At 33.6% G+C, this 25,338-nt stretch overlaps 4 protein-coding genes across 7 annotated transcripts; 2 read left to right on the forward strand and 2 right to left on the reverse strand.

Moving 5' to 3' along the window:
- Window positions 1-685: 685 nt before the first annotated feature.
- Window positions 686-4,299, forward strand: LOC127250315 (protein EARLY FLOWERING 3-like). The gene is made up of 5 exons (XM_051273519.1): window positions 686-825; window positions 1,121-1,433; window positions 1,988-2,769; window positions 3,030-3,081; window positions 3,164-4,299. Exons 2-5 carry the CDS (start codon window positions 1,233-1,235, stop codon window positions 4,067-4,069), a joined length of 1,941 nt encoding a protein of 646 aa, XP_051129476.1. The 5' UTR covers window positions 686-825; window positions 1,121-1,232; the 3' UTR covers window positions 4,070-4,299.
- A 61-nt stretch (window positions 4,300-4,360) lies between these two features.
- On the reverse strand, window positions 4,361-9,422 carry LOC127250316 (clathrin interactor EPSIN 1-like). 3 transcript variants are annotated; one of them, XM_051273521.1, is made up of 12 exons: window positions 9,196-9,408; window positions 9,044-9,090; window positions 8,892-8,943; window positions 8,243-8,322; window positions 8,061-8,139; window positions 7,869-7,952; window positions 7,586-7,731; window positions 7,289-7,501; window positions 6,620-6,756; window positions 5,819-6,123; window positions 5,213-5,591; window positions 4,361-4,971 (listed from the first exon to the last, which is right to left on the reverse strand). In XM_051273521.1, exons 2-12 carry the CDS (start codon window positions 9,082-9,084, stop codon window positions 4,751-4,753), a joined length of 1,737 nt encoding a protein of 578 aa, XP_051129478.1. In that variant the 5' UTR covers window positions 9,085-9,090; window positions 9,196-9,408; the 3' UTR covers window positions 4,361-4,750. The 3 variants fall into 3 exon arrangements, with proteins under 3 accessions (XP_051129478.1, XP_051129477.1, XP_051129479.1); XM_051273520.1 differs by having other exon boundaries at window positions 9,044-9,408; XM_051273522.1 differs by lacking the exon at window positions 4,361-4,971 and adding an exon at window positions 4,979-5,172 and having other exon boundaries at window positions 5,260-5,591; window positions 9,044-9,422.
- A 2,277-nt stretch (window positions 9,423-11,699) lies between these two features.
- LOC127250378 (ATP-dependent 6-phosphofructokinase 6-like) lies at window positions 11,700-18,028 on the reverse strand. The gene is made up of 13 exons (XM_051273639.1): window positions 17,584-18,028; window positions 16,657-16,703; window positions 16,506-16,545; window positions 16,080-16,142; window positions 15,864-16,001; window positions 15,476-15,634; window positions 15,282-15,335; window positions 14,768-14,836; window positions 14,305-14,434; window positions 13,745-13,998; window positions 12,938-12,986; window positions 12,704-12,858; window positions 11,700-12,164 (listed from the first exon to the last, which is right to left on the reverse strand). Exons 1-13 carry the CDS (start codon window positions 17,683-17,685, stop codon window positions 12,000-12,002), a joined length of 1,425 nt encoding a protein of 474 aa, XP_051129596.1. The 5' UTR covers window positions 17,686-18,028; the 3' UTR covers window positions 11,700-11,999.
- Window positions 18,029-21,988: 3,960 nt separating this feature from the next.
- LOC127250681 (uncharacterized) lies at window positions 21,989-24,991 on the forward strand. 2 transcript variants are annotated; one of them, XM_051274081.1, is made up of 4 exons: window positions 21,989-22,233; window positions 23,415-23,646; window positions 23,723-23,827; window positions 23,954-24,991. In XM_051274081.1, exons 2-4 carry the CDS (start codon window positions 23,469-23,471, stop codon window positions 24,682-24,684), a joined length of 1,014 nt encoding a protein of 337 aa, XP_051130038.1. In that variant the 5' UTR covers window positions 21,989-22,233; window positions 23,415-23,468; the 3' UTR covers window positions 24,685-24,991. The 2 variants fall into 2 exon arrangements, with proteins under 2 accessions (XP_051130038.1, XP_051130037.1); XM_051274080.1 differs by having other exon boundaries at window positions 21,990-22,233; window positions 23,395-23,646.
- Window positions 24,992-25,338: the final 347 nt, after the last annotated feature.

The following is a 25,338-nucleotide window of genomic DNA, read 5'->3' on the forward strand; positions in this document are numbered from 1 at the left end:
GGCAGCACCTACTGGTCCCATCTACAGCAGTAGCTGAGAGCAACCGCAATGGCTGTGGTCCAACAAAACTTCGATACCTAATGTGTTCAAATTGAAATTGATTCTCATTTTCTAAAATCTCGTAAGCAATTACTCAAACATACAAATTTTAACTTTTAATATGATATTTTTTATTAAAATATTATATATATAATAGATAAAAACCAAAAAAATATTTAGGTTCGGTTTGCAAAAACTTTTTGAATTGATAATATTTTTCAAAAATATATTTTTTTAAAATATCAAATTAAACATATAGGGTAGAGACTCCTATTTTTTTTAATAACTGAATTTTTAGGTGAGACGGAAATATTACATTCAACATTCAAATTTTTACCCCTTTTAAAACTTGTACTAAACAAAGTTTTATTCAAGTTTAGACCTCGAAACAATAGTATCTAACTGTAACGAACATTATTAACGTGAAAAGGAGTTGACCTTTTTCTGTCCGAACCACACAATAATAAATACAAATATTTAGTTAATTATTCTATAATAATATATGTGTGAACAAATTAAAAATATCTATAGTACAAGTACAACGTGACAACAGTTAATTAATTTTTTTTCTTAAAAATAAAATAGAATTATAATGTTAAAAATAATGATAAAGCAAATGTAATACAAAAGGGCACTTATTAGGAGATTCTGGGTTCTGTTCTATCCACAAGTTGGGTCCACCCCGCCCTTTTCCACTTCGCTTTTTTCCATCAACACATATCTTTTTCTTCACCTCCACACCTCTTTCCTAATCTCCAATCGAATCCATTTCTCCGTTTTGCTCAGGTTTATTTTGCTTTTCATTACTAGTTTTGTGCTGTGTGTTTGCGTATCCTTTTTGTTGTTTTTTCCTTGTTCGTGCTTCCGAATTTCGTGGAAATTTTGGATACCGCGAGCGTGATTCTCTCTACTGTGTCCGTGTTTTGTGTTTCTTCGAGTTTCGTTAGGGATTGAGATGTTTTAATCGATTTCTGTATCATCTGGATTCGGATTTCAGTGGTTGTTTCACAATTTTTATTTTTTTTTTAAAAAAAACTCCCTGAGATTCTGTGATGATATATCTGAACTTCTGTAAAATTAGGGTTTGATCGTGGAAGTTTGGGGGCGTGACTTCGGAGCTCGTCCAGGACTGAAAATTTTACTAGTTTTTGACTTAGAATAAAGTGGAGGAGGAGATTGCGTGAAAGGTGGGGATGAAGAGAGGGAAAGATGAGGAGAAGATGATGGGGCCAATGTTCCCAAGGCTCCATGTGAAGGATGCTAATAAAGGAGGGCCGCGAGCGCCTCCCAGAAACAAGATGGCACTGTATGAGCAGTTCAGCATTCCTTCTCAGAGACACAACCACTTGTCTCTTCCTCGTGTTCCCACTGCTACGGTTCCTTCCTCTACTCAGGTGATTAATTATCAGGTTTTTAATTCTGGGTGATATTGGTGTTTTCTATGTTATTTGATGTTCTTGGATTTAGCCTTATGTTCGATTATATTCTCTGAATTGCACGGAAACAATCCTGAAATGATAATTACTACTCCCTCCGTCCATTTATAATTGTCCTAAATATATTTGCAAGGTTTTTTTTAGGTAATTGTCTTTTTTGTATATTTGACGTCACAAATAGGAAAATAGGACATTAATTTGTGAACGGAGGGAGTATTAGATTAGAAAAAAGCTGTTAAGATTTAGCCATGTGGATATCCATATGGAAATCACTAAGAGTGGAAAGATTATAAATAGGCTCTAACTATAGGACAGATGCAGTTGTTTATGTCTTGTTGGGTAGTTGGTTTTGCATTGGAAGATTGATTTAGATTCTATGGGGATGGAATGCTCTTGCTTTTGAAATTTTTCTTGGATGAGTGATCGATTTCGTGCCCCCTTTCTTTGACAAGAGCATTTACTGCATCCATAAGGTGTTTTCCTTCTTACTAGAATTGAACTTGCACTTGCAGCGGGGTGTTAGCGAACGGGATGTCTTTGCGTCTTATAAGCTGCAATCTGAGAGTCAATACAGCCAATATTCTGATATAAGCACTCCATCGATGCAAGTTGAGCCAAGAAAGAAACTGGATGAAGATGACTTTAGAGTCCCTATTTTTGTTCAGCCTGTTCCGAATCAAGAATATGGTGTCCGCAGCAACGACCAGGACAGGGGAAAACTTGCCTCTAAGCCTTCTTGTTCCAATGAAATGTCAAAACTTCAAAATTCACAAATGGAGAGTAGTACAATGCAAGAAGGTAAATTGCAGAAGAAAGAGAATTCAAAAAACTCCTCGACAGGATTCGTCAAGGTTGTCTCGAATACACCAGCCCTTGAAAAGGCTGAGGGCCGGAAAAAGCAAAATGTCTTATTCACAAACTATGAACCGGGAGATAAGCTTACTGGTAGCATTGACAGATTAGAAACCAGTAACAGTCCGGCACTATGTTCCAAGGCACAAGCTGCGAATGAAAGGCATGATGCTGTTGTTTCCAGAGAAAATCTTACAACATCAGACAAAAGAAGTTCTATTTCAGTAGCGGCTGATCAGTCTGAGGTTAGGAATATACACTGCGAGCGCAGTAACGATACTGAATCCAGTGAAAACAGGTCATGTAATGTGAAGATGAGTGATAGTGGTGTGACCGAAACCTCTGGCGAGGACTCCAGATCTAGACATGATGTAACTCCTGATGACGTGGTTCAAGTAATCGGACAGAAACACTTTTGGAAAGCCAGAAGAACTATTGCTAAGTAAGTCATTTTGCTTTCTGCAATGTTTTTAACCTTTCTAAACTATTGGTAATAATGATGTAAATTTGTGTTAAACATATGCTTATAGGGAGATGTTTTAGAAACCCCTAAGAACTAAACCCACTCCAGCTTCTGACCTAATTTGTTTAGCTGAGGTTGGGTGTATAGATTATAAGGAAATTACAGGAAAAAAGTATCATCCTAGACTGTTACCTGCAAATTCTGTTGTCGGTCATGATTACGATTCTACCTCTTTGCAGTCAACAGAGAGTTCTCGCAATTCAAGTATTTGAGTTGCATAGATTGGTAAAGGTTAGAGCAATTACTGTAAAAGCTCACACTTACAGTAATGCATATTACCATCACTAAAATTCGGATGTGTCTTTTTCATCAGGTTCAGAGATTACTCGCTGCATCACCACATCTTTTGCTCGAGGATTCAACTTACTCAGGCAAATCCACAAAGTCATCTTCCATGAAAAAAATCCCATTAAACCTCAACACAGAAGAGGTTTCTGATGTCTCCAAGCAGAAAGGCGAATCAGATAACAAGCAAAGTCAAAAGAAGGAAAGCTCTGCTGAAAATGCTATTAGCCGAAATCATGTACCCTCCATTCAAAACAGCACATCGGCCAGAAACACTCCAGCACCGTTCACAAATAGTGGGCCGTGGTGTTTCAATCAACCGCAAGGGCAGCAGCAGTGGCTGATCCCCTACATGTCTCCCACGGAAGGTCTAATATATAAACCATACCCTGGAGGTTGCGGCCCCCCTGTGCCAAATCCCAGCATGGGTAATTTCTATTCTTTGCCCGGTGGAGTTCCTGCACTACCACATCCACAATATCAACTTCCACCTCATCCCGGCTACTTTCCTCAACATGGCATGCCAGTTATGAATGTGGCTCCATTCTTTGGTTCATCTGCGGAACATATGAATCCCCAATCTGACCCCGATAGCCAGAATGTGCCTACTATGTGGACTCGCAATGAACAGGCTCCCCCCGAAGAGGATATGGAAGTACAGGCTAGCACATCAAGCAGCCCTGTTGAGAGAATGCAAGATAGTCAAGAAAGTGGCTTGAGGGAAGGAAGGCATGTTCTTACACTATTCCCTATGTCTCCACCTCGAGATCCTGCCACCAAGTCGGAGGCTCGGCCTCCCAAACCCAGGCAGGAGGCTGAGCATCCTGCCCGAGTGATAAGGGTTGTGCCTCACAATGCTGTATCAGCCAGCGAGTCTGCTGCTAGAATCTTCCGATCCATACAGGAAGAAAGAAGACGGTATATCTCTATGTAAGTTCTTGGTGAGGGAGGGTTTGAGTTTATTTTCAACCAAATACTACTGGCTGTGTCATAGTTTTGTTGTCTTAATAGGGTTGTAAGTTCTGTTGATTTGATGTTTTGTTCAAGGTTCATTTGTTTCGAAGAAGATTTCATTGTAATAAGGTTACACAGCGGTTGTGCCCGCCCCGATGAAATGATACTCATGGTACCATCACAGCAGTCAGAGACACTTGAGTGTTAAAAAAACGAAAAGAAATAAAAAATTCCAGAACTTGAACTTAAAAGACGCGGAAGTGTAGATTCTACCATTACTAAACTGTTGAAACTAAAGGGTAACAAAGAAACACTAAAATTTGTACCTAGATGATAATGAGGCTTTCTAACTGTCACATTATTTGGCATGCAGCACCTGAATGGCCATCTTTACCTTGATGATTATTCAAAAATGTAAACTAATCTATTTTACTTGATAGACACCCTAAAAATCATGTCTATAATTCTGTTCAAACCACTGTCCAAGAACAAAACTCATGTATTTCAAACATACATATATGTGTATAGGTGTGCTCCACGCAATATACTGAAACTATGTTCACACAAATTGACGATTTTGGATTTAGTAGATGATAGTTGCAAGTAAATAAAGTGCATGGAATAAACAGTATTGTAGTAGAACTTAAGAAGAGAAGTTTACTCATTTCTGGGAGGCTCCATGTTGGTAGTGTTGGCTGCTTAGGCTCGAGAAGAAATCACCGCTTGTTGATGTTCGGGGCAATGTGAATTTACCAGCACCCAATCCAAAGCCCATGGCTTGATCCATGTTAAAAGAAGATGCCCGTCCTCCTCTGTCTTTTTCTTCTAAACGGTCTGTCAATCCACCAACAATACCCAAGTCTGCTAGGTTCGCCTTCTTCGCTGCCATGTGAGAATCACAAGTCTTAGAATTAATCTAGCAAGATACCACTAATATGAATGCTCAGAATACTTCTGACTAATATATTTCCTTGAGTTTTGAATGCATTGGCAACTCAAGCGATAAATTTATATAGCCCTTTGTCATATAAACTCTCCGGTGCAGAAAAGGTGTTAAGTTCCCTAATCTTCAGCAGTAATGTCCTGACAGCACAAAATATGGAACCAGTGAAGAAGTACTTACGTGCAGTTATATTTAGATCAATTAATCCTCGGCTCAAGGAATCTGACCATATTCCAGAATTGACTTGAAATGTTTGCTTCTTGGGTGAGGTCTTGGTCTCTACAGAAGACTCATTTGCATTTCCATGACTACCATTTTTAGGAGAGCTACTGCTAGATAGTGTTGACAAAGGATCTCTCAGAGAAGTGCATGCACCAAATGAATCCAGTCCATCGAATTTGTTCAGTGGAACTGCAGCAAATGGGTCACCGGTGAAACTAGTTGTACCACTTTTCGAATCCTTGTTGTCAGGCATCGAAACCGGATTGGCTGCAGCGAAAAAATCCATTGTAGATGAAAGAGCAGGAGTTGGTTGGGCAGCAAACAGATCAACATTGGCCTGCAATAAGAAACGTGTAAAGTAAGATTAGAACAAGAGAAGCATTTATGTTTGATCATTCAGAAAGATTTAGTTTTCGACAAAAGGTTGATTCACAGATGCATAAATCAAGATGCTCCAATCTCATCCTATAATTCCTAACCAGGAGGAAGTTTCATGCTTTTAGCTTTAACAACAAAGGCCGGAATAGAATATACACACTGAGTTTCTTGCGGGTGGAAACTCACCGAAGATACTGAACTTTCCTCTACTTTCAGCTCCGGTGTAGCTGATATAAAATTGGAATCAGCAAACAAATCAACTTCTGCCTGATCTTTTCTCAGAGAAGAATTATTGGCATCAGCGAACAAATCGATTTCTGGCTGATCCTTTTTCACACAAGTAGAATTATTGGAAACAGCGAATAAATCCACCTCTGGTTGACCACTTTTGTGAGAAGTAGAATTATCTTTTGCATGAGATACTGGAGCATCAAAAAAATCAACAAAATTTTGTCCGAAGAGATCCACTTGGTTACTTCCAGTAGAAGATTCTGTTCAACAGCAAAGACAAATGGCATATGAGTGAGTCTCAACGAAGAAACAATACATCTTTGTTTCTGTTGAAATGACCAGCGGCTACAGCAGATCAGACACTTGCCATAAAAAAGAATTCACAGTGTGACAATTATCTTATAATCAAGATTAAGCGCAAAGATATTTTCTCCCGTTATGCTTGGTATATGACTAATTGCTTATGCATACTTTGGTTTTAATGTCAATATTGGATGATAACATAAGCCTGTCCATAAATATTAGGTGTATCAGAAAGTAGAGTTCCTTTCCTCATCAAGCCTGTGCATCTTTGTGCTAGCTGAATTATGAAGATGCTTTTCAAGTTTCTGATAATTTTATTCTCTGGATGAGTCAATGAAATGTGGATACCAACATATTTTCCCATGTTCTACCTACACAAAGAGCTTCCTCAAATGCAATGAAATTTGAAATAATGTTTTAAGTTTATATTGCAACTAGGAACTAATTGCTTACTTGAAGTCAAAGTTCCCCGTGGATCAAAATCGTCAAAATCTTCATCATACTTGTTTGATGGTGCACCTTGTGTGGAAGAATATGCATCTGAATTTGCAGTTTTTGATGTACCAGATGTAGCTGATCCTTGTTCTTTACTGCAAATTATTCTTGAAGTTTAGATTGATTAAACCAGGTATCAAACATCACCAATAACTAAATAATAATATCGCTAAATCTGATGGGAACCTATGACAATGTCCCCATCCCAAAGAAATCAATTTTGGATCCTAAGATATCTGAAAATTTAAGGAATTATAGAACTGCAGAGATGCTTTGTGCAACGGCATGCAAGAACCTTACATCTGTATGTGTAGAATGCCTGACATTGCTACAGGGAAATTAAACCAGATTCTAAATCAACATAGTTTCGTCCAATCAAGATATATACTAAACAATCCGATCAGAAAAAGATATATACTAAACAATGCATGGTAGCTAGAGTCCATTAATAGAGAAGTAATTTCCAAGATTAAGACGCCATCCAAAGAACATCAGGCAAGTGGAACAGAGTATGGATCATCTATATATAGGAGGCCAGACAAATCATGATATGGTAAGAACATTCTACCAAGAAATAAAGGGAACCTACAAACCACACTATGATGCAAGGGGTCTAACTGAGCACACCTGCCATAGTTAGAAGGCTCTTTTGTCAATTTGCTAATCCTCTCAAACTTCTCTTCACCATATCGATTCCCGTCTTTGTAGCTGCTCTTAAATGTATCAGTATCTCCCGTATTACAAAAACCTCCATATCTATCACTGCTCCTAAAGCTATTGCTACTGAATGAGGCTGCACCTGACCCATATGTTATTCCAGATGACGAAAGCCCAAAATACCTGAATTATATAGATTTTTTCTCAAGACTATTCCAAGAATAGCAGAACAAAGACACTAATTAGATATTTGCTCCATGAGCTTACTTGTCGCGATTGATAGCAGCTTTGTTCCTTACTTCTTGTATCTTTTCTTGGTTATTCAGAAGAGCGCTGATGGTTTCAGCCTTTTTCCTTACATTTATCCCAAGATCCTTCCCGCTAGGCTCGACATACTCAAAACTTGCTAGAGACTAGAAAATCAAAAAGTGAAAAGAGTGGGAAAAATAAGCATAATCAAGCAATCAACTCCTATCAGTTAATGGATCAGGTAATGTTCTGACAACATTCATCTCAGGGTAACACTTTACAACAGAAAGAAGCTACATACAGATATCTGGTAGGTATGCTCTCCTATGTCTTCAACAGCACGCTCAGATCCATGAGCCACCAGATATTCAATGACAGACAACGCCTAAGTTCATAAGAAAAAGACAACAAAAAGAGAGATCAGATGTATATTATACTTCATAGAGCATGTGAATTACAGTGAATTCACCATAAAACAATTTTCAGCCACTACCTTGTAGACTAAACGCCAATTCTTTCCCGTCTCAGTCAGTCTTGTCCACAGGACATTCATAACCATCCTGCATTCAGAGCTGTACGAAAATCTCAATGGATCAGTTTTTTTTTATTTTTTTTTTCAAACCACTAACAAAGAATCACGATATTCAAACATGCAGGAAATGAATCTAATCGTACAATTTCTTTGTGGCCTGTGCTATCTCCGCCAATACTGTGCCATGTGGACCCCAAGGCTCGTCATCTGTAGCATCCAAAACCTATTATACATTGAAAAGTAAAAAATTAATATGATTCATAAGCAATGAGTATAAAAGCAATAACTATGAGCAGGTGGAACTTGTGGATCCTTGTGATAACCACATAGTTTTTGTGTTACATAACATTTACATGCAATCATGCACAAAAATATTTTACAATGCACAGAAGAATGATGAGCAGTGATTTACATTACTCTCGGCTTGCTTTGACTTCACTGTTCATATTATTATATTGATTGACTCATTGCATCTTCTTTTTTTCTTTTTTTTTGTATATATATATATATTATATCATCACACTCATACTATCTTAAGCATGCATGTATTGAAGAAGTACAGTCCATTGTAACTCTGAATCCTGTCACTATCAGAAACTGGCGAAAATTCACTTTTAACCAGTTAAGAACTTAAAGTAATAGATCATTTTATGCAACAAATGAATGTTTATAGATTTACCGTCTCTAACTATTTAGATTTATAATGTAAGTACAACAAAAAACAATGTATATTTACTCGAGCAGATCGATTCAACGGAAATCGAGCTCGTAAAATCATAAAATCATGATTACCTTCTGTTCGATTTCTGGAACCTTCAACACCTTCAAATTTACCTCCCTTTTTCTTAATCACACCAATATCAAACGGAACAAGAGTTAAATTCCGTACCAAATATGAAAAAGTAACCGAAAACGAATTAAAATTGCGCAAAACACCGACATACATTTCGCGAACCGCTTGATCGAAGACCTTCATCAAATCCATGTTGATCTGCTACAGATGGAGAAAGAAATGAAAATTTTCGAGATAAATTACGATATCAAATCCACAAAGTGAATTGAGTTTTCAAATTTTCGATTTGGCGATGGAAAACACCTTTTGAGTGAATGTGATTATGTGATGAAAACGAGCGCGCACAACAAATGACACAGCCGATCGTCCGTGTGAATACGGTAGAAGTACCTTCACTTTTATAATATTAATTTAATTTAAATATTACTACTTTTGCACAAAATGGTCAAAAATCTCAAATCGGTTACTCTCTCGGAGACTAGGGATAATTATTGCCATTAATGAGCAGCACCTAATGTTTTATTTAAAATTGTATTTAATAAAATTTACTATTTTAATTTTATATCCTGTTACCGTATATTCTTTTCTATTGAAGCGATTCGAGTTTAATATGTTTACTCTTAACATTTTACTCCTAATTTTATTATTTTAATTTATTTTTTTTCTAAAAACATAAAATCAAATACTCAATTTTTATTTATTTTATTACACTAAAATATAATTTTACATTCAAAATTTTTTTATTATGAAGGGTTAACCTTACCTCATAGTCAACTAGCTATTATTTTATTAAGGATGTTTTACTAAAAATGTATAAAATAATATTTCGTGTTTTATTCATGAGATTATAAATATAATTGTATGGATACAAGAGATAAAATATCTTAAATTTTTTTTTATATAAAATAAATAGATAAATAATTTATTAATTCTTCTTGTTATAATTTTTTTAAACAAATTGTTATATATTTATTTAATTTATTTAAAAATTAAGTTTTTTATTTATATAATACAAGAATTTCAAACAATAAATAAAATACAATGCATTTGTACTGGAAGGTATGTAAGTATTATATAATTTGTCATTTTATTTATAAGTGGAGTATATATATTTTTATTTATATTTCTATTTTAGGACATCTAATCATTTCATTAAATACTCAATTATTTTTTCACGTGGAGGAAAAAATTTAATGAATAGTAAATCAAAATCTTACAAACGAACACATCTTTACTTCACATCACATCATATCACTGCAACGGGGAGAGAGAGTATTATTTAAATCCAATTGTAAAATTCAAACAAAAAACTAGAGTTTGCAAAAACTGACCGGACACAACAATCCGACACGAAATAATTGGGTTTGGGTCAAAAATTTCAACTTGATTATATATAAGGGTTGACACGAACCCCTCAGGTTAGGGTTGAAACTCTCAACTTGAACCCGACACGACAACCCGATTATAATATATTAATATTGATTAATATATTTATTATATAGATAAAATAATCATAATTTATTAATTTTCTCATAAATTAATTTAAACTAAGTTCAGTTTTAAATAATTCAACCTAATTTAGGCTCAAACTAATAAAAACTAACATAACATGACGACACAACAAAAAAAATTATTTAATTTGAATCAAAAAATTCGACTTAATTATGTATACGGATCAACACAAATCAACCCGAACCCGACACGATAATAAACGGATCAACACGAACCCGACACGATAATAAACCGATTGAGTTAAGGTTGAATAATTTAATCCGATTAAAGTATTCAACCAGACACAAACTCGAAACGAATCTATTGCCAACTCTTTCAAAAACTAATAAATGTCCGAGAGCCCATTTGAAGATATTTCATGGTTTAAATTAAGGTTGAATTGTATTTGAAAAATCTTTTTTACTTTATTTTTTCTTTCATCAAACTCATAATTTCAAAAATAAACATCCGACCCTAAAATATATCAAATGATAATAAGTAAGACTAGTGTGACTCGCGTGGGCCTAATCTGCATAGAATTAACCGACCTGAGTTCCAAAAATCGTAAAAATAAATAAAAATTAGACTAGCAAGTTAGACTCAAACACACTAAATACATAATTTGGTAAAGAAAATTTCTTCTCTATTGAATATTGCTTGTTTATAAGAATCCATCCCATTTCTGAACTATGATAAAAAAAATATTAAAAAAAAAAAAAACACTCCACTAAATTTGAAAAGGTTTAAGAATATTTATGTGCTGAGCCAGCTTACAAAAACAACCTAAAGTTCGACCAGCTAAACTTTTTTTATTTCGTCTGACGTTAAAATTTGTAGTTGCTACTATTCTTCGATCAAAGCTCAAAATTTAAACAACTCAAAAGTGGATCACGTTGAAACAAATAAAACAAAATTAACTCGACCAAAACTCAATTTGAACTACTCAAAGGTGGATCAAGTTGAAAGAAAATAAAATAAAATAACTCAGACCAAAACTCAATTTGAACCACCCAAGAGTGGATCAAGTTGAAACAAAATAAAATAAGATGATTTGCATGTCGACAAACTTATCCTCGAGAATATTAACATTAAAGATCCACACAAAAAAGTGATACTCATTAAGTAAAACATCACATAGGGAACTTAAATCACAGGGGGTAATCGAGGAAGCAGGAAGCAGATAGAAAATAATAATAATAATAATAATAATAATAAATACATATCTATATATATATATATATATATAAATGATCAAAGATGCTGAAATGACACAAAGCAAATAATCACTTCAAGTAACTAGTATCTGCCTTTTCCAATTACTTCAAAGCCAAATTATTATTAAGTCATATGTATACTTTCTGGAAGCTTTACATAAAAACTAATCGGGAACGGCAGCAGCAAGTAATACATACATACATATATAAGGAACTTTCAGTATGAGCATTCTCAAAATCAAAAGGGTTCGACAATCAGTCATTCAGCTGAGGCATCTTTTTAACACAAAAGTTACCTCAAGGATTATTCACCACAAAGACCCGACCAAATTTAACTTTACTGTGACAGAAGCATATAAAATTTTAAGAGGTGAAATCATGCAAACAGGAGTGATTGAGAAATCAAGTACCCTTTATGTTATCTGCGCAGGCGTCCGGGTTCTCACCATTCTCCTTTACAGATTCAGTCTCTCTTGGTTCCAGGAAGCTTGGTTGATTGGTGGACGAGAGAAGCCTCGCCCACATCCTGTCTGTTATCACAACCTGGTTTTGCCTTTCAATGATTCGCTGAAAATGGAAATATTTGTCACAGATCGTCAAGCGTAGAGCAGGAAAATCGAAAGCTTTTCAACACAGTAAGAAAAAAAAAAAAAAAAAGTATAATTGATATGTCTTTAACTACACAGAAAATGGACAAGGCAAAATTTATGTTGTTGGGTTGATGGGTAAGAGGCAATTTGGCCTGGTGTCTCAGGAGGAATTTTGGCAACAAATTGGATGTGAAGAATAGCAGGGGAAGTAAGTATGAAGATATATAAAGGCATCTAAAGTTACCTCTATTTTAGAAAACTTCAGGTTGTCTAAGCAGATCAGTTTCGGGTAAATGGATGCTCTCAGATAGAGTGAGAAGAATTGAATCTTGTCTAAATCAAAAATTAAAAATCTAGTCCAGAAGGCAACAAGAGCATCCCCATCCCAGTTATTCTATTGGCAATCTTATTTTAGATGTAGCTTGAAACAGAGGTAAATCAACATAACAGCACCCGAAAAGGAAATTTAATAGGAAGTGCAACATTTAATGTTTTCTTAAAATTATGAACACTTACATTGAAGGGAATGTATGTATGCCTGCCATTGACAAGCCCACATGTGAAGCCTGTGTATCCTGCCATCGCTCCATGGACAGTACTCTGAGCAAGAAGTGTGCAGTACACATTATCGGACGCGTTACTCGGAATAGCTCGAATCATGTAAGTTGGATCTGCAAAAATCTGTAAAGTCAGTTTCCTTATTTGTAAGGAACATGGAAGAAATCAATTCAGTATGAATGAAGAAATTACCTATATATTTTAGAGTAATTGGCATTTTATTTTTCTTCGCAAAATGATCCTGTGAAAAGAAAGGCAGCCATGTTGAAGAACAATTGAGATAATTTTCCTTCCAAATTCTGATAACAAAAGTTTATAATCATTGCAGAAGAAAGGACAATGTGATTGGGCTAGACACCGCTCACTAGCCTTTTCAAGAAATGAAACCTCCACCATAACCAACTCAAAACAACAGAATAGACTCGACTACAACCAACCTCTCAAATTCACTACATCAAAGGCTTGTTATTCTCAGTCCTTCCCAATATGAAGCTTGATTAAATTTAGCAAAGAAGAGAGACAATACTGGTATTCCTTTGGTAGGGGTAGTGTCATGAAATAAAATGTCTATAGTTTTCAAGGTTCAAAAATATTTGAAGTTACAACACAGTATCCATATTCTAAAAATGCATATTCTTACATTGTTATCTGTAACAATGTCTTTCACTTCTTTGTCAAATATTAAATTACCAAAAACTGGGAATCTGTTTAATTCAAGCCACAATTTGGTTTGCATTGATCATTTCCATCCCAACTTTCAAGCTGCTGCTTATAACAGTAAATTTCAAGAAGGCAACATATAAACGAACAAACAACATAACAGTCACAGGAATGTGTCAGCATTCTTGTTCTTCTGACTGTAAAACACATTGTTGCATCACTCCCCAGTTTTCCACACTTTATTAGAATAACAATTATATATATATCTAAATCCACCAAAATCATAAAAGATAAAAATAAAATAAAATTTTCATCACAGAATGTTACATGTGTCCATACCTTTATCCTTTGAGAAATCCACAACCCAACATCTTGAAGAAGCTTGTTCCCAGAAGCATCTTGTTCAGTTTTCCCTGCAAGAAGTTCCTGCCCTGCTCCCTCGGCAATAACAAGGACCATATGGCCATTCTCTTTGAGCCTTTTCTCTATATATTCAAAAAGTCCACCTTTTCCTTCAAGATAAAAAGGTGATTCTGGTATCAAACAGCAGTCCACGTCTCGACTAGCCAGCGTAGCATACATAGCTATAAAACCTGCATAAAAGATTGCAACATGTTTAGAGGAAACTGTGTGTATTAGCATGAAAAAATTGAAAATAGAAATAGAAAAATTACAAGAAGATTAAACCCATATTTTATCAGGCCTCTATGAGTTTCTTTGTTTAATTTCCTGGCAAAATCCCGATTTTCAAACAAGGTAAAAAGTTTATTGTTAGATGTGCTAAGAATATATTAATAACGAAAACCCCAAGGCACATATAAGGCTCAGAAACCAGAAGCTCTTTTGGTCAGGACTCACAATCAAGATATTTTTGAAAGTTGAGAGAAAATTTATGTTACCACTGTAGCGACCCATCAGTTTCACTACACCAATCCCATTCTCTGCACTCTCAGCTTCCACATGTGCAGCATTTATGGCACGTTGAGCTTCCTCTACAGCGGTATCAAAACCAAATGACTTGTCAATGACCTGGTAATAGAAACCAGATAATAAGTAAGATGTTAAAAATCAAAATAAATCATATAAACACAGAGAAAAAAATGCATACAAGCTAATGGGGTGATCCATTCACCAGAAACTTTTAAAGAGACAGCAAAATGAGTTCCACAGAATACTTTATACTTGGGCAATTGCATAAACATGTGTTAAATGCCAAATAATTATTAGTAGACTTCTGAGGCAGATATGATCTGCCTAAACTGCTAACAGGATTGCTTTTCTTAACCACATGAATGGACATTACACAAGTCAATAAGAGGAGCCCAAGAAAACAAAGAAATCCACCCAATAGACGTGAGATACCGGGATATCATTGTCAATTGTCTTGGGGATTCCAGCAACAGCAACCTTAAGACCACGCTTTCTGATTTCCTACATAACAAAAAGGTAGAGGTAATACAAAGTCAATTGTCTCGGGATACAAAGTTATTGCTCTAAAGAACCATGTCCTTCAAAGCCAATATTTGCTACGAGATATGAAAATCAAACAGCGCCTAACCATGTTATTTTCACATAATACAAGCAAAGAATCACTCAAGACATGTTTGTCAAGAAATTTTACAGCTAAAGTGATTGTGTCCCATCTAGCAACAGTATCAAAATGATAGGATAATCTAGAGGATGGCTTAACTCTACTGAAAAAAGAACTAAACATAATTACCTGGGATCATTGAAGCATCATGTGTAACACAGTAGAGAACCTAGGATAATAAAAAATAAAAATAAAACAGCATCTAGGAGTTGCTGAAGCAAGTAATCCTATTGCAAAGTCATTTCATGAAGCCAGAAGGCACTTTTATTTCCTATAAAAGAATACCTCATAGATTACAGTAGCTCCTTTCTGGGTGCCATCTCCCCCAATTATGTAAACCTGACTCAACAAAAATACTTCTCAGAAACAAATGCATGTTTTACATGACAAAATAGTCTATATAAATGCTAGATACAATGAAAATTCTTGAAAACGGGTGTAGAAGAAGCCTACAGATTTAAATGCAATCTTTAACCTACCTGATTGATTCCACGGTCCTGAATGCTGTCAACAATCTTCGTGGTATCATGGCCACCGCGAGATGTTCCCAAGATTGTACCACCACGCTTATGTATGTCATTTACAAGCTTTGGTGTCAGGGTAATGGTATTCTTTGCATAAAAACCCCTATAGCCACCCTAGAAAAAATACACACCCATTAGGTGTCTAATTTTATGTCATTTGGTAATGACATTAACCTCATAAACAAAACTGCATAGAAGAACATTGGAGTATTATGATACGTCACACAGCAAATGCAGGTGTCAAGAAATACAGCAATTGCAGAATAGATGCATATGGGCCAGACACTTTCTGAAGATAGTAAATATCACAACAACATATATATTGAATGATCAACCAACTTACTTCAATCCCAAGGACTTTGTTGACCCCATACATATAATCAAGGCTATGAATAATTTCCCTGATCACAGTGTTTAGCCCCGGGCACAAACCACCACACGTAACAATGCAAGCATGAACTTCATCTGAGGAAAAATAGACCTGCACACATGTGATATAAAATTTAACCAAAAACTGACCAACATCCCAACACCTAACAAGAGAACCACAAATGTGGACCTTCTGGCGAGGACCAGCGCGCCGAAAATGTGTCCCCCTTGGAGTATCCTTGTGAACAACAATCTGTAATCAAACTGTCAATTATAAGTATTTTGTAGGCCATGTCTACAAATAAAGCACAGAAATCTGTTTCAGTTACCAAATCCAAGTTAAAACATAAGATGATAAGACAATGTGGAAAAGTGCATAAAAGCACCATCTAAAAATGTTGAATTCTAAACAGAGCAAGTTACTGGCTAGCAAGACCAAAGTCAAAGAATTGTGGCTCCATCTTGACCTATAGACATTCAAATGTAATATTTCTACTATGACATCTACCATGATCAGTAACATCACTTTGAATGGCATTCAGTTCAACTGCGATTCAAATGCTAATCTGACACATGACCCTGGTAGGCAAATGACAGGGGGAAAAGTATAAACTACCTTTTGGGGAACGCTATCATCCATGTCAACAAAGTACTGCCTGAATTCAGAAGCAAAGTTGCAATGTATTAACAGGCATTTTAGAGTAATATGTCATTGCAAAACTTCTTTAAATGGAAGCAATGTAAAACAAAATAGAAGAAAAACTCACTTGACAACAGAATATGCAGGATTGGAGCGAAGTGGATTTGGATAGGTCTGCCAAAAACATAATACACTGGGATGAGTAAACTTAATATAAAGTGCATCAAAATTTTGAATGGCTTATAAAGAAAGCACTACCAACAAGCCATACACAAAGGAAGAAACTTCATCCACCCATTTTCTAATCAAGAAACAAACACACATTAAATAGATTTCAAACACTTGCTGCATGCTCGACTTGGACAACAAAATGGACAAAATATTCAGCTCAAACACTGCATAGCAAGTGGGCTATTAACATTTTCCTTGTATTGAGCAGCATCACAGTCATCACCCATTATTGTGACGATAACTATGAGAAAATCAATACAGGCACTGGTTGCTGAGAGGTGGCACGTGCAGAAATCATAGATCAACAATGATCAATTGATCATGAATCACCTATGGCAAGTTGGTACGAATGAAGTCACAATCAATACTAATAAAAACTGCTAACAAGTGTAGCTGGACAACCAGAAATGCTGTGGCCTAACATTAGGCAGACAGAAAGGCTAAAGGGATGCATTATTAATGTAAAAGATTAGCATGGCTAAAGAATGGATAATGTTCTTACTGTAAATTAATTATTTTAAAGTTTACAAAATAAAACTAAATTATAACAACCTGCTTCCCAAATCTAAAACATCGTGGCAAAATTAGTGAAAACGCAGTCGCATAACCAAACATGACAAGAAACGACAAAACAATGTTGGAGATATCGCAAACACTTTATATAACAGCCCGCATCAAACAAACACACGAAAAAAGGCATCACACAAAGCTCACGATCATAAAACAACAACGTGATATCCACATACAAACACACTCTGCAAAGCAAACCACGCGGAAACCACAGATACAAAGTGTCCAGATGATGCGAGAAAAAGCAACTCACCGGAAGATCGGAGATGTAATCGGTTAAATGAGGCACATCTTCGAGAACGTATCCGAATTCCCCTTCCACCAGCTTCGTCTCGTAATTGCTCGGCGAACCCATACCCTTCTCCAAACGTAAACTTCCCTGAATCCTTGTCGGCGAACAACAAAACTAGCAATACAAAAAAGCCTCGAATCTCCCCGCACAGCTTGATCTCAGGGTTAATTGTCTAGTTTAAAAATCAAGAAATTAGAGATTTTCAGAATCCAAAAAGAAAAACAAGCAGCGCAGCTTCACTCGTAGCTTGGATCCGCCGCAGAAAACTCCCCCAGCTTTCGCGTCACTGGTTTTGCGATTGAACATGGAACCGTGTACAAACTTTGTAGCGATTTCTTTTCCTGTTACTGTTCGCTGTCTGATGCACGAGAAGGTTCTGGTCAACTTCCCATTGCAAACCCATAGGATTTGCCGTTATTTCAATGAGCTAAGGGTCTGTTTGTTTGATTTTCAAAGTTTATATTTTATTTACTACTAGCTAGAATCAGTCATATTACTTTTATTTATTTTATTTTTATCTTATGTTGTGTTTGGTTGAATTTTCCTTCAATACTTTCTCTATTTATCAAATATTTCCTTAAGAAATAATATTAAATCAAACGTTTATTATTTGTATTATAGCAAAAATAAATTTTACAGATAAAATATTATATTATATTAAATAACTATTCAAAATTTAAAAAATAAAATAAAATTCTACCATTCAAAATAAAAATCCAACTATTTTCAAAGTGGCACAAAGTTAATATTAAGTGGAACATCAATAACAATAATAATGATATTATGTTAAATATTTATTTTATTAAAAAATACCTTAAATTAATATTATAGACATAACCAAGCGGAAATTGAATAATAGAAAGTTAACAAAAAGAACATTGCCTTTGTTTTTATTTAACCTATCCCATTTAAATATAATTGTTGTAAATTTAGATCATGCTTCTTAAGAACATTCCATAATAAATAAAGTATGTCTTTCCAAAATTAAGCAAGCAACAACATAATTACATCATATCAAATTTTAAATAAACAATTCTTTAGTGAATTAAAAGAAAAAAAAAATCAAAATCAGATTTACATCAAGCATAGAGCTCCATTTTTGTTAACAATTACTATACAATTTTTAATGCTTTCAATAAAAAATACAAGATAGTATAATATTACTTAATATTTTATAAAAGATAATGAATATTTTGCACTAAATTTACAATTTTTGTTCTCAAAATGATTTTCCAAATACATAATATAATATTGTATATTGCTAGATATTCCATTTCACACAGTATACATACTACACCTGATATGTTAAATATGTTGCATAATAGATGCAAGTAAATAATAGTATTTCATTTTTATTTTATTTTTTTATTATTATTATTTATAATACGAGAATCTATAAGTCGATATTATTCTAATAAAGTTTTGGTAAATATATAGTTGAACTTAATAATTTGTAAATTAAATTCGACTAATACTATCTAATAATAAACACAATATATAATTGTTGTTAAAGCAAGTATATTGTGTGTGTATATATATATTGATAATGTGGAAATCTGCAGCTGCCGCTGAATAGTGAACCTCCGGTCGAATCTAATACTTGTAAATTAAACTCAACCAGAAAAGTATATTATGCATATTGTTAATATATATTGTTAACTATGCATAATATATATATAATCGGATTATATATTGTGTTGTTATGTGCTGAAATTAACTATAGTTATGTGAAATTTCAATTTAAATTAAATTTTCAATTTTAAATTGAAATCAAATAATCTTAATTTTTAATTCGAATTTAAAATTTTAATAATAAAATTTTAATTTTGAATAGTTATTTTATATTTATATATAAGTATTAATATGTTAATTAACTATAAAATTAGATTTTAACCTAGTATTAAAAATTATTCTTTTTATTTTTTTAAGAAAAATATTTTACGAATAAAAGATAATATGTAAAAATTTCAAAACAAACATATCCTAAACACTAATAAAATATTTATCGAATGAAATGAAAAATTGACTACTCCCTCCGTTCCATCACTATGTATCAATTTGTTTTTTGTTGGGTTTCAGAAATATTAGTATTATATTGTGATATAGTAAGAATAAAATATAAATGACTAAAATAACTTATTAGTATTGTATGATATAAATGTAATGACATTTGTATAATATATTATAATCTGTAAGAGTATGTGTAATGTTACGTAAGTAAATAGTACCATTACAAAAAAAATGAATATTTTGTTATAGAACAGACTAAAATGAAAAAATTGATACTTTGTTACGGACAAAGAGTATAAATTTGATGTTTTGAACGTTAAAACTGTCTTTTATTTAATATTTTAAATAAAATATTTACCAATTGTAATGTTTTCATTTTTGCCTGAATAAATAATTTTATATTTTTTTATGTCTCAATTCAAATTATTTTCTATTATTTTTATATATTCAATAAATAATTCATATGCAAATATTAAAATAGTTATAATTTTTATAAAATATTAATTTTATATATAAGAATGAAAATATCATAATTATCTTACCGACTCCTATTAATTAATATCTCATTATGTTTTAATTCATTGAAAATAATAAAACAATAATAATATAATTGTTCATTGAATTTGAAACGGAGTGAGCATTTCATATTTTCATAAAAGGATCCTACAGCGTCATTACACGTGGCAGGGAATATTTCCTCGTGGAGTAAATTGTCAGAAACTCCAGGAGTCTCAGTCCCGAGTAATCCGCTCCTTTTGCGGTGTATGTGAAATTGGGTCCCGACCTCCCCGGAGTGGCTGAGACTGTCTATCCATTTTGGCGGGTCGCCATCGGCTTCCTCCCAGATTCCCATTCTTAATTTGGAAAAGATTCTACCAAATTGTTATTTGTATTTTAATTTGAAATTTATTATTTTTTAATGTAAAATATAAAATTAATAGTTTAAATTAAATTATTAATAACTTATAAGAAAGTATAATATATATTATTTATATTATATAATATATGTATATATTCTTTTTTATTATTATTAATATTCATAAAAAAATTTGTGTTATAACGAACAAAATCCAATAATGTGTTTAGGGTGGGTTTGTTTGGAAGTTTGAATTTTGAGTTGAGATTTGAATAGTAAAAATTTTGAATTTGAATAGTAGTACGATGTTATATACATAAGTGTTGATGTGATGTTTTGAATGCAAAATTAATTTTTAGTATAATATAAAAAATAAAAAATAGATATTTGATTTGATATTTTTTTGAAAGAAAAATAGGATGAATAATGTATTTGGGGGAGAATCCCCAAACAAACACACCCTTAGTACAAATAAAAAGAAATATAAACAACAAATGAAAATAGATAAATCGAATTTGAGAATATATATATTTCATTTTTCTCTAATGTCTAAAAAAAATTAAAAAAAAAAGAATAAAAGTTAGGGTATATAAGTCTATTCAAAACTTTTTTATTTACATGTTCTCTTAATAAAATAAATATTTTTATTTTTATTTAAAATTTTGTATATTTTATAAAATTATTTTATATTAATTATAAATAAATAAAAGTTTTATTTTATTTACTTGTATGATATATATATATTTCTTTTACGAAATAATACCATATATCTTTTATTGCGATATATTTTTTTCAAATACTTAAGGAAGTGTAATTAATTTTGGGGAATGGAGAAAATATTTAAATATATATTCTAAATTTTTTTAATAAAATATATTTTATTTATTGTAAAACTATCCGTACTATTGATTATATTGAAAATAATAAAATACTCCCTCCATTCCAAATAGCTTCAACATTTCTTTTTTGTATATCCCAAACACCACTACAATATTTCCAAAATAAAAAATAATTAATTATACTTAATATTTACCCCAAACTTTATTCCCTCACATCATCCAAAAAAAAAAAATAAAATATATATTTTTCTCTCTATTAAATCACATAATTTTTAAATTATAATATTTTTAAATTTACTATTATTAACAACTTAAATATTATTACCTTTTATTTGCGAACATACATAAATGTATCATAACAATATACTGTTTATACATATTTATTTAATCAAAAATTATAAAATAATCATTTTAAAACTGCTACATACCAAAAAAAAATGGAGATGAATAGAAATAACATTATTATTTTTAATTATATTTACAATACTTTTAATTATCTAATATAATTAAAATATTATTTTCTAAAAAAAATTAAACAAATAAAAAGAAAAAAGTAAAATTTTGAAAACATCCGAACAACCAAAAATAAATAAATTATTATAAGATAAAAACGAAAATGGGTCACGTGGTTGGAAAAGGTTTAGAGGAGTGTGCTGACAAAAATGGAAAAGGGAAAGTGTAAAGCCCTAATATATCATTTTACCAATTCCTTCCATTCGGTTGTTCCCCGTCCATCCGCTTCGCCGTTGCCGCCGCCGGCGTAGAGTTGCAACGCCGTCGTCGTTGGATTGTTGTTGTTGGACCACTGTTTTGTAGCGTCATTTAATTCTCGGCCATTGGAATGACTTCTCGTCAAATTTGGCTGTGAGCTGGAATGGCGGTCATCTGAGCTTCGCCAGAAGCGTGGTATCGTCGTTCTCCATGACTCCCCGATTAACTGATTCGCGTTTTTTTTTTGTGTGATTATTGGGGTGACTTATGTTTTTTCGATGCTTCATTGTTATTATCATTTTCAATATATATATAGAAATATGATCGAATTAGGTTTTCGCATTACAGACCTCAATCGGAGGTGATTGTTTGCGTGAATGAACTGTGGATATGCGTGCTATTTGGTAAGGACAGGATTGAAGATCATATACTTTGAAGCTATGTAGATAAAACGGAGTTAGGAGATACGATTTAGGCGCATTTCCTTCTTAATTTGGAGTAGAAGTTTGGAAATGTTTTCATCCAGGATCTTGTTCGGCAATTTGGATTTCTAGTTATTTCGGTGAAAAATTCACTGAAATGCTATTGAAATAGATATGTCAGAAAATGTGTAAGAAATATTTATAAACGGCTGAATGTTCTGATACTATGTCTTGAATCTCTAAGAAATAAACATATCTATCTAAAAAGATCAAGGATGTGTTTCCGGGACTACATTATGCTTTCTTGTTTTATTATGTTTTGTGTAGTAATTGTAGTCTATTGCATTTTTTTTTTGTCTGTTCCTTAAGGATGATTTTGTATGGGAAGGAAAGGAAAATTAAGGTGTCAATACAAATTCCTTGTGTACCAACTGTGATTTCATTCATTGAAGCTCTTTTGAAGGAGAAAAAAATCATGTCCGGGCAGATTTTCTTCTATCATTTTGTTTTTGGTACCCCCGCACCATGTCTTCTTATGGATAAATGTATTCTTTAATTTGATGTTATAGTATAATATTGCTTGAAACTATATGTTTTGATAATTGTTTCTTGATGGTATGACAATACTGGTTTTTCATGGCTGAAGCAATATGAATTTGGATTTATGGTTCAATTTGGTTATGTGGCTGCAATTTGAACAGGCTATTAATTTTTAATGTTAAACAAACTGAGGTTAATTACCCCTTTGAATCAAAATACATATTATAGCAATTTTCTGATCAAAGATTGAGTATGTATAAAAGTTTGCATATATCAATTAGTTATTTTTTGTCGGTAAAAGGAAGGTGTGCTCGGCAAAAGACCAAAGTGCTCTATCTATGAGTAATTTCATTTTCTGAATAACTGTATAAATCTTTTTCATGTTACATACTAGGTGAATATTTTCAAACACAGGCACCGCTTGCATGCAATAGCATATTTTGGTCCAAGAATTCAACAGTTTTCAAAATGCAACCACGAACCAACGAGGCACCTAAGAGGTCCAGAAATCTTCAGGCGGAGGGTCCAAACTGGATCCTCATTGCAGGGGGTGCTCTGTTGAGTACACTGTCATTTCGCCTGGGTTATAAACTTAAGCAGGTGTTTGATTCTAAACAACAGGACAACAGCAGTCAAAGTCTAAGAGGTGTGCAATGCCTGTTGATGTCGTGTAATCTGGAATTTTCTATATACTATTTGAAATTTGCTGCTTGTAATTGCAGTAAATAAAAAATCTGCTGATCAGAAGAAGTCGGGGAACTGCCATTTGCATTCAGATGGCTTTTGCTTTACCCAAAATGAAGATGGTTTCCGTAGTCATTATACAGGTTTGTTTATTACCTGATGAATTGTTTTACACACTGACTGCAATATTTTGCCCTGTAAGAAATTGAACTGATATTTTTTTCGTTTTTTATTATTATATGTTTTCTGCTATTATGCCCACCGAACAGGATCCAGGAATGTTGTAGAAATCAAACAGCACTGCAACGGACAAATGGCATCGGAACCTGAAATGGTTCTTCCCCTGGTGACTGTTCCCAATCCCGACTTCAAAAAAGAGAATGGTGTGATGTGGTCATCTTCTCCTGATCGCCTCGAGCTGCCACAAAAACCCTTTCACCAGTCAAACAGCTCCGACTCTCCATGTGTTTCGGAATCAGGCTCTGACATTTTCAGCAAGAGAGAATTCATACAAAAGTTGAGGCAGCAATTGAAGAGAAGGGATGACATGATCCTGGAAATGCAAGATCAAATTGCCGAACTCCAAAACTCTCTCAGCAACCAGCTTTCTCACTCCACCCATCTTCAATCTCTACTTGACGCAACAAACCGGGATTTGTTTGATTCAGAGCGAGAAATTCAGAGATTAAGAAAGGCAATTGCAGATCATTGCGTGGGGCATATTAACTCAAGTGAGAAGCTTCCAACAGTTCCTGTCTGGTCTGCTGAGGGGATGAATGGTCATGCAAATGGATACCCAGAACTTGAAAGGTTCGAACCTTCCGAAAAAGCGAGAGGAGAAAAGATCGAGCAGTTGAAAAGAGAAGTTAGCGAGTTGAAAGAACTGATTCAAGGAAAAGATTACCTGCTGCAGAGCTACAAGGAGCAGAAGTCTGAGCTTTCAGTAAAAGTAAAGGAGTTGCAACAAAGATTGGACTCCCAGCTTCCGAATATTTTGTAGGCAGATTGAACTCCTTGTGCATTCTGGTGCGGTCTTGGGTCTTTCGTTCCACAATTCTCTTCTCATTTGAAGTGGTCAATTTTGGTAAATCCCCTTCTCTTCTTTATTGTTTCTTTTCTATGTGTGCATATGCTAAAAGACACCGTGAGATGATGTTCTTGCTATATATTTTTCGATGCAAGTAAAGCAGCATGGCTTCTTTTTTTTTATTTTTTTTAATGTTTGGACATGTCGAATATGTGAACTCTCGTTTGGCTCTTGGCAGAGCGTTGCTGTTAAGGCTTGCCCCATGCTCTGTTCTTTTTAATTTTGCTCTACTTAGTTTAAAAGCTGCATTTTTTATTTTTTTTTCAATACACTTATGGCTGCATCTAAATTTTAGATGTGTAATGTGGTGATTTAAATGTTGGATAGACACTACCAAAATTGTGTGTTCCTCTATGTTTTGGATTTGGATTTAGATTTGGGGTTCGGGAATAGTAAATATTTGAATTAGAATAGTGTTCGATTAGATTTAAATGGGTGATTGTTGTGATATTTTGAATGAAAAATAGATGTTTAATTTAATCCAAGTGAAATTTTTTGACTAATAGTGATTAGAATAGTGTCTGATGAAATTTAAATAGGTGATTGTTGTGACATTTAGAATGGAAA

The sequence above is a fragment of the Andrographis paniculata genome, unplaced genomic scaffold, assembly GCF_009805555.1.
Source record: "Andrographis paniculata isolate CXL003 unplaced genomic scaffold, ASM980555v1 Contig37END, whole genome shotgun sequence".
Classification (NCBI taxonomy): domain Eukaryota; kingdom Viridiplantae; phylum Streptophyta; class Magnoliopsida; order Lamiales; family Acanthaceae; genus Andrographis; species Andrographis paniculata.